Source organism: Lycorma delicatula, chromosome 12 (assembly GCF_047948215.1).
Source record: "Lycorma delicatula isolate Av1 chromosome 12, ASM4794821v1, whole genome shotgun sequence".
Classification (NCBI taxonomy): domain Eukaryota; kingdom Metazoa; phylum Arthropoda; class Insecta; order Hemiptera; family Fulgoridae; genus Lycorma; species Lycorma delicatula.
In genome coordinates this window covers 74,358,566-74,372,627 of record NC_134466.1, presented here as the reverse complement: position 1 = coordinate 74,372,627, position 14,062 = coordinate 74,358,566, and the positions used below count along the sequence as shown (strand labels likewise).

General features: G+C 29.7%; 1 protein-coding gene across 1 annotated transcript in view; it reads left to right on the top strand.

Moving 5' to 3' along the window:
- The window catches only part of Stacl (SH3 and cysteine-rich domain-containing protein), a 1,060,888-nt gene that overhangs the window by 1,011,009 nt on the left and 35,817 nt on the right, over positions 1 to 14,062 (top strand). Inside the window, exon 17 of the mRNA XM_075379276.1 lies at positions 12,518 to 12,673. Coding sequence (XP_075235391.1) covers positions 12,518 to 12,673 — 156 coding nt within the window. The remainder of the gene's footprint in view (positions 1 to 12,517; positions 12,674 to 14,062) is intronic.

The window sequence follows — 14,062 nt, the reverse complement described above, 5'->3', positions numbered from 1 at the left end:
AATGGAAGTGAAAGGAATATATTCTGTGGGGGGACCTATGTAGGTTAATAAATCTTTCAACTCATCAAATCTTTTTTTATTTTTTTACACAATATGTTTTTTTAACACTTTGGCAATACATTTTTGTTGGTACAACCAACTGACAAATTGCAGATCAAATTTTACTTTAAAAATTCTGCAGCAGTGTGCCACATAACAGCTCATCATATCCCATACCTTTCAAAGTCCAGTGTTCAAAGAAGAATAGTTTTTAGAATATTTTTATCGCTACTCAAATATACTCTTTCTTGAATTAAAATTTATATTCATTATACTTTAAATAAGGATTTAGAAGAAACAATGAACGGCATAGATGAAGTCCTACGCAAGAACTATCGCATGGAAATAAACAAGAACAAAACAAAAGTAATGAAATGTAGTAGAAATAACAAAGATGGACCACTGAATGTGAAAATAGGAGGAGAAAAGATTATGGAGGTAGAAGAATTTTGTTATTTGGGAAGTAGAATTACTAAAGATGGACGAAGCAGGAGCGATATAAAATGCCGAATAGCACAAGCTAAACGAGCCTTCAGTAAGAAATATAAGTTGTTTACATCAAAAATTAATTTAAATGTCAGGAAAAGATTTTTGAAAGTGTATGTTTGGAGTGTCGCTTTATATGGAAGTGAAACTTGGACAATCGGAGTATCTGAGAAGAAAAGGTTAGAAGCTTTTGAAATGTGGTGCTATAGGAGAATGTTAAAAATCAGATGGGTGGATAAAGTGACAAATGAGGAGGTATTGCGGCAAATAGATGAAGAAAGAAGCATTTGGAAAAATATACTTAAAAGAAGAGACAGACTTATAGGCCACATACTAAGGCATCCTGGAATAGTCGCTTTAATTTTGGAAGGACAGGTAGAAGGGAAAAATTGTGTAGGCAGGCCACGTTTGGAATATGTAAAACAAATTGTTAGGGATGTAGGATGTAGAGGGTATACTGAAATGAAACGACTAGCACTAGATAGGGAATCTTGGAGAGCTGCATCAAACCAGTCAAATGACTGAAGACAAAAAAAAAAAAAAAAAAAAAATACTTTAAATATTTTATATTCAGTTGATTCATTAAAATTATTATCATTTTTTTTTTAAATATTTATTTTTAAATTATAATAGTGTTTTTTTCTAGAAAAAATTGGTTTAATTTTTCACGATACATTAGGTTATTTTTCTCAGTTTTACTTAAATTTTTTTTTTTACATCAATTAAATTAACATGTTCCATCTGGTAACGTATTTTTATTAAATAGAAGCGCTTAATTCATTGCACCATTGATTGTTATCCAGAGGTAGTTTTATAATAAAAAAGTATGTAAAATAATAAATATAAATAAGATAAAAATTAACTGTTTATATTTAAATACTCGCTGATCCAGCATTGCTTCACCATTACTAGATTTGAGTATATATATATATATATATATATAGGGGGTTAAATGAACACAAATGAAAGTTTGATGAAACATTAAAAATCTGAACATTACGGAACTTCAGAAAATTTAACCTGCCCCTTTTTCGCTTCTTCCCATCTTCCCTTTCTCCCTTTTTCCATTGTTTGCACAAATATTTCTTTTCACATTAATATATATTATGAGCCAAATCAGACCGTAAATGCAATTTTTCAAAATATTTCAATCCCGGTGCCATCTAGTGAGTCCATTTTTTGCAGAGGTATTTCTTTTCATGAAACTAATACATATTCTGAATATGAGCACAATCGGACCATAAATACAATCTTTTGAAATATGTCAACCCCAGTGCCATCTGGCAGGTACATTTCTGCAAAAATGTTTCTTTTCATGTAACTAATATATATGTTGAATATTAGCCAAATCGTCAATAAATAAAATTTTTCAAAATATCTCAACCCCAGTGCTAGAAGCAGCTCCATTTTTCACAGAAATATTTTTTTTTTGTGTAACTAATATGAGCCAAATTAGACCATAAATGCTTCAAAGGTTCTCCAAAGGCTTTACATGAGTTTTATGGAGAGATTTTCCAGCCACCTTTCCTTACACCCTAGAGTTTACACTTCAAAAGTAATGAGGTTCTTGTCTATGGAAGTTAATAACTGACTGGATACATCACTGATGATGGTGCTCTGGTTCATCAAAAAAATGGTTTAACAGTATAACAAATTCCTGAATATGGGTGGTAACTATACGGAAGAGTAATGTAGATATATTGGTTATTTATGTATATAATAAAATCTTTCCTGTTTTTAAATAGGCTGATTAGAAATTTTTATCGGTCACTTTTGGAAGTGTTTTGCCAAGTGTTTTGCGTTTGTCTTGCTATAAATTTTTATCTACATATTTTATATATTTTTTATTTACAAGTCTGAGATGAATGCCAGGCAAGAGATTCTTTAAATTTATTGTCAAGAGTGAATTAAACAAATAGTGGTCATGCAAAAGAGTGATCTAACTAATATACAGGAATTATACAGAAATTGGTTATATATTAAGCTTTAGTTAAATGAATTTGCTAATAGATGGTATAGAAATTAAAAATATAGAGAAAGACAAAATTAGAATATATAAAACAAATAATTGAAGATATAGTGTGTAATATGTTGTTAAAAGACGTGCGCTAAATAGAAAAAACTGAAGAATAGTTAGTATCAGTCCAGCCAAATGAATGGTGGTTCCAAGAGAAATGAGAAAATTCCTCTAAAGGTCCCATTGTAAGTTTTACTTTTATAATTTATTTTAACAGTTACAACCAGTTTTGAGTCTTAATAAGTCAAGATGATTCGTTACTTACAACAGTACGAAAAGTTTTTTACTAATATAATTTTACTACAACAATCAGATAATATTAATCCTAATAATATAAGTGGAAAATTTTTAAACTAAAAATTGCATAATCTTTATTGACAATTAGAAGATATCTTTTTTTTATTTGTTAACCTTAGTATTAGAGCTTACAGCTTAGTATAACTATGGGTTTTAGATGGAAGAAAACTGATAATAACAGGAAAATTTTAGTTGAAAAACAAGATATATGTATTAAACAAGTAAATTACCTAAGAAACTGAGTATTTACAGGTGGGAAGGAAGACCAATAATTTTTCAGATGAATCTTATATTCACTCGACGCTTGGGAAAAGTTATATGGTTGGACCAATGGCTCAAATAAAGGCTATGAAACACCTGTATCCAAAGGATCGAAGCTGGTACTGGTTCACGCTAGCAGTGAAATTCAAAATACTCTTTTAATTGTTACAATGGGCCAAAAAAAAAGGAGAATACCGGAACAACATGAATGCTGATAACTACGAAAAATGGCTGAGATCAAAGCTAAAACCAAATCTTCCACGTCGATCGGTTTTGGTAATCGATAATGCTCGGTACCACGACAAAGTTACACAAGGTGCCAAATTCAAAAACAAAAAACGTGAAATGTTAGACTGGACAGAAATATTCTGTGTTCAACAGATATATTAAAAACAGAACTGTGCGAATTAATAAGACCCGATATGAAGAGTACTACTTATATAAAATATTGCAGAATCACGGTCACAACGTAATAAGATTGCCACGCTACCATCCTGAAATTAACCCGATTGAGTTGATTTGGGGGAAAATAAAAAGTCAGGTAGCAGATGAAAATGTCTCTAGTCAGAAAAATATAAATGATATAAAAGAAATTTCTGAGCAAAATTTTTCTGAACTGCTAGTGGAATCAGTGTTGCGAACATGCACTAACCATAGAAAAAAACTATTATGAAACAGATCGAGTTGCTGACATGCAGACTGAAAGGTTTACAGTTTGTGTTGACAGTGACTGTGGCAGTGAGAGAGCCGATGAATCAGAGTCATCGAACAAGGATGACAGATGATCCAAGATCCGATGATATGGATGGGATTGAACCGCTTGACTAAAAAACCCTTATCTATCCTAATTTACCATTTTTTCTGTTAATAAAATAAATTTAAAAAAAAACTTGTAAAGAATAAATGAAATTACAAAAAGTAATAAAAACTGTAATTGTAGAACTAAAAAAAATTAACAAACAAAATGAAACCAAAAAAATTTAGCAGATTAAACAGACAATAAATATAACAAAAGAGAAAAAACGGTCAGACGTTATGTATCCATGAGCATATGCACGCACGTACATGATACATACTTGCGTGTGTGTGAGTGTGGCCGATCCTCTGTTCCTCCCACCTGTGTGTACCAATCCAATGCCACCCTGCGCATTGTGTGTTTACGATTTCTTAACTTTGAACACTTATAATTTCATACAAAATATTAACATTTTTGTTTTTTTTTTTTTGGAAAATTTAGATAATACATATATTCTTTCATTCCAGAGAGTCTTAATGAACAGTAGTTAATGTTCTCTTTACATCATTTCGCTATATTACTTTCTCATTTTTATATAGAAATTTTTTTTTTAATTACAAGTTTTTTTTTGTAAACGGCTCTTATTTTTTCATACAAGCAGCATTTTTTGTAGTTTTACTATTTTATTGACAAATAAAAATTATTTTATTTTACTTTCCTAACGTGTATGTTACAATCAGTTCAGTTAGTGAACAATAAGCAACCCCCCTACGGCCCAGTGAGATGAGGATGATGTGAGACATGTAAATGAGGTGTTGTCTTTTACAGATTCAGGCTGACCATTCCTGAGGTGTGTGGTTAATTGAACCCCAACCGCTAAAGTACACCAGTATTCACTATCTAGTATTCAAATCCATGTAAAAGAAATTAACTCTTACTAGGATTTGAACCTCAGAAACCTTGACTTCAAAAATCAGCTGTTAAATGACTGATTTGCAATGAATTAACCACTAGACCGGCCCAGTGGGCAAATGAAAATAACAGAACAATACATTTTAAATAAACATAAAAAAAAACTTCTGTAACTAACTTTAAAAACCAAGTAAAAAAATCTTATTTTCAGTTCTTTGAATTTCAAAATTTTGAAATTGACACCAAATTAAAGTTTAGCAAATTAGTAGTTTTTAGTTTTTAATATGGCACAATTTTGAAAAATCTAAATTTAAAGATTGAAAATTTTGTATTTTTTACTTTTACTGCATTATTTTTTTATCTGTATCTGAATTATTTACTTCTTAATTTTGTTATTCTTTGTTTTAATGTTACGTTTTTAAGACTTTTTACAGCTATGCTTTTTATCATTTCTGTATTAGTCAACTTTAATCCATCTGCTCTTTTAATTTATTTCATTCTACTTTCTACTTGTTCTCTGCTATATTTTCGTCATTACTTATACGTGTTACTATTTTATAAATACATTTAAAAGGTATTTGTCTACAAGTAAATTATTATAAGCATGGTTTGAGTTATGTTTTATTTATAAAATGCATGCACCTTTTTTAATTGGTTGATGATATTTTTTAATCTTGAGGTATGTTTAATCTTAATGTTGTTTGTTGTATATTTTTAAATTTATTTAAAGAAAATAAATTCAAATGACAGAATTCACTGTTATCTTACGCACCTACCTTCATTACCTATCTTACCGATTCCTTTAGTGTAATCTTGCAGAACGTTTCATATTTCATTTGAATACATATCTCGTAATTATGGGAATAGAAGTGCTCTTTAGTTATATTGTACCTTTTCTCAAGAGATTATTTAATTTCCGAAGGAAAACAAATTTTGATACGGTATTTAAGATGGTCAAAATTCAGTAATGTACAGTTCCCATCTGAATAAAAATATCCCAGTCTTTGACGATTGGCGGTGCGTTCCCAAATTCCTGGTTTTACCTTAAGTAGATCCAGGGATTCTGTTTCTTGTTTGATAGCTGCAAAATAAGCCTAATAGTCTGAAGCGCCCAAAAATTAAAAAACGTCTCCTAATCCTTCATAAAATACAAAAACAATGAATATGTTTTTAAAAACATAAAAACTATACGGATAGTTTTTAAGTTTATTTAAATTAAACATTTTGTGGTCCATATCTCCTCTATATGTAAATAATATAATATTTTTTCCAAGTACAGTACTGTATTAACATACAGACATAAGATAACATGTTATAAGAAAATTTTATATATTAATGTTTTAAATTAAAAAAAAAATTATTGACTGAGCAAATATTTATTCTATAGATTTTAATGTATTATATTTTATTTTAATGTGTAAATGTAAAAACAGAAGAAAAATTTTAAAGAACACATTACTGAAGATGGCTTATGCCTGAAAGCTCTATATTGAGCAAAAAAAAAGTAACAGTAAGAATGTTCTTTAATTCAGTACTTAGTGGAGTGGCTGAAAAAATATTATATGATTAGTTTTTATGTATCCTTAGCACTAGTTCAACTGGATGTTTATTGATGATTTTAGCTTAAAATCCAAAAATGTACTTCTGACAACCAGTATTTTATCTTCTTGAGGTTAGTTTATTATGTAAAAATAAGTCTCAGAGCTGTTGACTTGTAAAATAACAGTGAGATTGCTGTTTACAAGTTGTTTTGAAAGAGAAGTTTTTCTGTCAAAAATTATACAAGTTTTTGTATAATTTTGACAGAAATATATTTTACACGTTTTTCATTTGTTAAAATTTTGAAATTATTTTATTTTTTGTACTTAATCATTAAAATTTATATAAATATTGTTTTTTTTATGTATTCTCAACCTCAATGCAACCCACAAAGAGTTGCAATAATTTAGCAATATTTAGAAAAACTTTTCATGAATGGAAATAAAAAATAAATAAATAATACATTAAAATGTTAAATAAAAAATATAACTATAATTTATATGACAAATTATGTAATAGATCATACTAAGCAATATGCGTAGCTTTGAAATAACAATGCTAGGTTGATTAAAATATTTGTTAGGCAGTTTTTACAGTCTTTTAATTTTAAATTATTAGATATTTTTTTCAAAATGCAAATAAGATATAAATTCAAAAAAAAAAGTTTCAACGGTGTTGTTGAACTTTTATGGCATTTAAATAGAGATTAGAATTTAACCCTTCTCTTATGATGTAGATGAAATTTGATAAAGTTTCTTACCTACCAATATTCATGATGAGTAGGTAGCGTCTTGACATTTCATGTGGAGGTCCCAGGTTCAAATCCCCTGGCCACCAGGCATGTGATCTTTTCATACACTACTAATTTCCATCAAGTTAAACTACTAAAAAGTAATAAAAGTTTTTTATAACTTCAATGTTATGCTGATGCTAAGATATTCTAAGTATAGTTAAAAAATTATCTCAAAACATTATTATGTTTTGTACTTAAAAGTTTCTTTTGAAAAACTTTTTTTTATTTGTTCTCTACCCTTCTAATTAAAATTGAAAATATATGCTCTTCCTGGTAAAAAAAATTGCTGATTTAGAAAATAGAGTAGTGTAAAATTCAGAATTTGTAGAGTAGAAATATTTGTATATTCTGTTTGTTTATTGTAGGTCTCAAATCTTTTCTTACATCAATTTTACTTTAGTTGCTCTGAGACGCCTCTTTTGCATCTGAAAAAAGAAACATTTGATGAATTTTGAGCAGGATGATCAAACTTTATTAAAGTATTATGGAGTTTGTCTCTTTTCATAGTCCCTATATCGATAGATATTAATCCCTTCTTAACACCCATATCTTTGGATTTTGGGCGTTAGATGGAAAAGTGTTAGATGCTTTCTCTCTGAGAACTGATCATCTCCCTCTTTTTTTCATCCTTCATTCCTTCTGTTTTGGATGAATGAATGGGAATCAAGTTAGCTGTGATCCTGTTTCTAGCGCATTCATGGGGGCATCTTCTAATAGCCAGCACAGCAAACTCTTCTTTATTGGGCTCAGTGGAATAGCTGCCCACTTTTTCTAAGGCTTTGAGACTGTCAAAAAACTATGTTTGCTCTCTGAAGGTTGGCCGCAAAACAAAATTAGACTTTTCTTCCTTTACTCTTCATTCCTTCTTCCATGGACTCTTAATAAGTTTTTAGTACATACTCATCAAACTTGCGCTAAGGATAAGGGGACTAAAAAAATGACTATGTCTATAGTGTCTTGTTTTGTTGAGGGTAACTCCATTGCAGGCTATCTACCCGTTTTCTGTCCAGTGGGTAGATGGCGTGGCAGTATGATAATTTTTGAAAAACGCTTCCCAACATAACTCAGATCCACAAAAAATTTGTGGATCTCCTTCTGGCCCATAATTTCTAAGGTGGTGAATGAAGTTCCATTGCAAAGGATAGTAGGAGATCTCACCATTATGGTCAATGAATTTTTCATTGATCATTTCAAATACACGCTGCAACAGATTGATTACCGCATATTTAAGACCCATTCAAAGGCAGGTTCAGGCTTCTTTAAGAAAAATTCTTGCAAACTCCACAGTTGTATGGTATGATCTTACTGTACCATGTGTATAACCTGATCTTCAGTGGAAAATATAAAGTTGAACTGCTCTAATTCTTGGTCAGGTCATATGAAATAATCATATAATAGATGCTTCTATTCCTCAACAAAGAAAACAGAATATTTTTCAACAGCTTGTACTAATTGTCATTGGTTTTTTCTAATAAGTCCAGATTTTTTTGTCTTGTTCTATTGCATGTTTTTGTAATTGTATATATGGCATACTTTCAACATTATTTCTCTTATTTAATTTTTGTAATCAAACCTAATATTAATTTAGTTAATTATTTTTCTTGTTTTAATGATAACTAACTCATTTTTTTTTACTTTATATATATTTTTTTCAAAATCCTGCATTAAATGAATGTACTCAGTTTTTGGTAAAATTCACATTAGATTAAATATATTTATACTATTAATTAACCCATTCATTTGTGAATTTTTCTTCTTCCCAGTGGACCTTGTTACAATTGCTTTTATCTGGAAAAATGCATGCATTTTAGAATATTTTGACTTTTTATAGGTTGAACATGTCCCATCCACTGAATGTAATATTCTAATTTCTTTTGTTTAATATATTTTTAAAGTATTTTATTTATTATATTTTCCATAGATCCAGGACATTTGTTAGCGTAACATTTTTACAATTTAAATTTTAAAGAAATTTTTTTATACTTTGATATTCCACTTGAATCAATATACAATTTTTGGAATCAAAAAAAAAAAAGGAAAAAATTCTATTTTTGTTTTACTATTCTTTATTTTATTTAAATTTAATTATTTTTATTATCAAGAAAACATAGTTTAAAAAACAATTTGTAAATTGTTTTGAATTATTGCCACAAAAATTGTTGTGGAAGGAGAATAAACTCTGTTTATGCAGTTGTAATAATGGCAGTAAAGGAGAAAAATAGTACAAAATACAACAAATTTTATTCTTTACAACAACTTAGACCTATATCGGCATTTTTAAATGTTTTATCTATCAGTTGTTTGGTTAGGTCTACCTACTAATACAGACAAATGGGTTAATTCAAGTAACATGCATTTTATTTTATAAACTAATAAAAATCAGACCTCACTTTCTAAATAAGCTGAAGTATAATTCCACAAGATCTTTGAAGATTATAATCCAGTTTCACAGACTGGAGTATGATTATAAAAACAGTATAATCTTACAAGAAAGTTTCCAGTTATTTTTAAAATCGGTTATGATTTTTATTATTTTTTAGAGTTTAAATATAATTTTGTCAAGTGATTTATGAATAAAAAATACTTATTAAGTTTTCTAAATTTTGCTTGTCTGAACAAATTTTTCAGTATATTTAAATGGAGTGCTTATTCATAAAATAAAGATTATATTGTTTTTTGTAACATTTGTTTACCTCTTTAATTATCCGACTGTCTTGATGGCTTGATTAATTGTATCTATAATTACTAAACTGGTTGTAGGTTCCCAACAAGGGTCAGGATTTTGGCAGTAAAATAGAACAACCTTTTAATTTTTCTTGCCGGTTAATTACAATTTTTATTGTAAATGTGGTCCAACAGCCAGCTTTACCAAGCTAATCAAATAATGTAATTTTTGTCAGATCTCTTTCAATTCCCGAATGTCTTTAACATTTATTTTCCCATCAAATTAATTACTAGCCTGTAGCATGAAAGGAACAGTTTCCAACGTTATTTAATATCAGTTATTTACAAGATCCAGTTTATTAAAAACCACGGATTTGATTGTTGGCATTCTACCTACACTATACATCTTTTAACTTCCAGGATGTTACTCCTTCAACAGGAGTTACTTCAAGTATTACGAATTCATCAGTTTATAAGGAATGCAGTTTATTACTAGAATCTTCTCCAGATTTTATCTTTCTGGATACTTATTCTATTGATTTATATGAAGACTTAACAGTCAGTTTTTGCACAAGTTGTAGATTTTTAAGTGTTGAATTTGAGGAAAGATGTTCAAAGTATCATAAATTAGCCACTACATTTGTCTGTTTAATAAGTTTATAATTGTTGGCAAATAGGATTTTAAATACTTGATAAATATTGTTCAAAAGCTTCTTTTTGTGTCTATCCATGTCAGATGTAGGATCTTGTCACTTTATCCACAGTTGCTTCAAAAAATTCAATACTTGATGTCAACACTGCATTTGATGGTTCTTAAGCTAGGTTATCCTTCTTCTGCATACACCTTATCCAACTGTTTTACTTTGTAGAATCTTTTGTTAAGTATTGATACTTTTCACTGTATTTGCATTACGTGACATAAATATTGTAATTTTCTACATTAAATGGCATTTATTTCTGATTCTTTTTCCATTCTAGTACTGTACTGTTTTGGTTCACACATTGTACCTGTGAATTATTATTATTTCCAATACAACCCAATTTCAAATGCTTGAAACCTTTTTGTTTTTGCTTCCATCAGTGTCTAAGATTCCACTACATACAACAAAAGTCAGAAGAGTTCATGCAATACGTACTAGTTCAACAATTTCATTTTTGTATCTATTGTCAAGTGACAGATGTTGAAGATGTAGATATTTTGAAAAATGTATCCTTACCTTCTCTGTTTGACTAATTTTCCACACAGAATTTTTTCTCTTATCACTGATGACCATAAAGTTTTTTTAGCATTGATATCTAACTCATATTTTTTTCTAATTGCTACTACACTTTTCATCAGTAATTGCAGACTCATCATAATATTGGCAAAAATAACAAAGAGAACAATATAACTCTGCCTCACCCCTGTAAAAGTTTTTACCATTTTCACTGATTGATCATCTACCTAGAAAGCTGTTTCTTAGCCCCTATACAGACATGATATTCCCATCCAGCTCTGGTGCTGAATATTGTAAGATATTGATTGACCTTACAATATTTTTACTAGTTTTTCATACCTCTAAAGTTTTGAGTTTAGTAATGTACTTTGTTAAGTACAGGCTTATACGTCAAAATTCAGATACTTCTTTATTTAAATCAAAACCAGGAAATCTAATCAAGACTTTCTCATCTTTAAAATACCCTTACACTTACAATAATCACCATCAAGAAATTCAGTTCCACCTCTAATGTTGCCAATACAACTTAGTCATTTTTTATCGTATCTATAACTTATTCATCTATTTAAAATCTTATTATTTACCCTCTCGATGCGATGCCTCTTCCTTTTTCTAATTTCTTCTCTGTTCATTTTTTAGCATATATATTAAAAAGTTAGTTACAACAACCTTGCCTCATTTTTCTTTTAATGTCCATCCTTTCTCTTTCAGCATTTTCACTCTACTACTTTCTACCTTGTACACAATTTTCACACAAAGTGTAGTAAACTGAATGTTTTCCTATTTGTTATTGTTTAATAAAAATAAATTATTAAACAATAAAACAAAATAAATATAAGAAGATTTCATGAGTTAAATTCAATAAAAAAAATGTACTCGACAATGTTGTTTCGGGTTTATTCTTTCAAGCTTAGTTGTAGGGGTTCTATCAAACTCCCACCAGTGTCTTGAAATCTTGCCCTCAACTTATATCAGGCATCAAGTTTGTCGTTTTAAATCACAAAATTCTTTGGTCAAAAATAGCTGGATAATTCAAAATAATTGTTCTGCATTTCTGAATAGTGTTTCTGTAAAATGCTGTGTAACATTTCTGTAACTTCTTCATGTGTTGGTGTATGCTAATCATATCATGGTTCTCTTACTTTGACCTCCATAAAATACCTTCTTATTAAACAAATAAACACCTTTGAATATTTAATTCTTTAATTACTGTAAGATAGCATAATTACTAAGGTAACACTTTAGAAGCAGTCCCTATTTAACTGTTCTCAGAAAAATTGTGTTCATATTCCAGTACTTTATTTGTATAAATAATTCATTTGCTTTTTAAGTTAATTTGCGTAGTTTTAGTGCAGTTTGTGTTTCATAATTTGTTGTTTGTATTACTAACCCGATATGTTCTAATTTTAGTATTTGACTTTAGTTAAATAAAATATTAGAATTAGATATACCTGTTATTGTTTAGCTTTCATGCATACAAATATTATTTAGTTCTGTAACATCCGATAGATATTTTTCATTTTAGTAGATTACAGTAGTTTGAATTTGTTTCGCAGCCCCTCATAGTCCTCGCCGCCAAAAGTTGAATCTACGCATGAAAAGTTTATCACTCGATTCACCCGAATCGACTGAGCATGCTCAGCGTCGTAGAGGGGGAAGTGGTGGCCATACGCATCCTGGATCAAGTCACTCATCTTCATCACGCTTACAATGTATGCATTTTACCTAACCATTACATTTACATTTCATGTAGTGTACGTAATTATTAATAATTAACTTTTATTATAATTATGCTTTTACATTAATTAGTTAAGCTATTGTTTTTATTGATTATTTTATTATATTATAAATATTTGGTATGTTTTGTAGTATTAATTAGTCTATCACCACCTTTAATGCTTGGAAACCTGATTAATTCATTATCAAATTTTATATACCTTTTTTGTAGTATTTCATTTTAAAATTAAGTAGCTACCCCTTCATTTTTCAAACCACAGAAAACAAAATCTTGTAACATAAATGCCAGCAGCAGGTGATGGCCTCTATATTACAAGATTTGTAACTTCAAACTCAAAAAGTAAGTGCAGTTTCCCTATCGAAGGCATGTAAGGAAATTGAAGAATGACATTCTGCCTGTACCTGACTTGATCAGGATTGTTTTCATTGATTTCGTACTTTATTTCAAAATGGTATTACAGCAATAAAGTCAATGCAGGAATTGTTAAAACAGATTTTACATTACATTGCTTACAAATTGTACTACGCTTTTCTTCTTTTTTTTTAATTAGTATAAAATTCTTAATTATGAAATTCTAGGAATAAAAATATTTTATATCAAATATTTACAATGAAATCTCTATGTAATTTTTTCTATAAATGAGTGTGTATTACTTGGACTGCCATGGAATCAATGTTTTGCGTTTGAAGTACAGACTAATGATTAAGGAGGAGTATCAGTTATTTTGTAAAATCAATGATCAGTTCAGCTGCTGAGCAACAGCAATATGTTGAGTAACATTTTTAAGGGATAAAACAGGAATAATGTTTACAAAATCTCTTTCAAAATAATCTGATACCTGTTGTTAAGAACTTTTTATGTATAACTGACAATTGACTATCTTCTATATTATTTATTTTCATTATGTCCTATGATACTAGGAACCAGCGGCTCTATCTCTCGCCCAGTTGATGTAATACACTGTTGTGTATCAACAGTGGACCTCCCCCTCACAAATCCAAATTGCCTAGGGGAGACTCGCCTCAACCTCCAACCACAGTCTGCCCACCAGTAGTCTCTCGTATAATTTCCCGGCAGTGTTCAGCAGGCTAATAGGTCAATATACTACCCTGTCTTGATGCTCGTCTCGCTTTTTAGGAATTAAAACCACTCCGGTTTCCTTCCAGCAGTTAGGGAATTGAGCACCTTCAATGGTGTGATTTATCTCATCCAATATGTGTCATGGCTGCCTTTTGACCATCATTTTTACTATCACCCTGGGGACCTGATCTGGACCAGGGATCTTTCGGGATGTAGCTTGGTAGCAGCACTGTTGAGCTCATCTAGTGTGAACCTATAAGTAAATTCTGTCTGCATTTCCTGC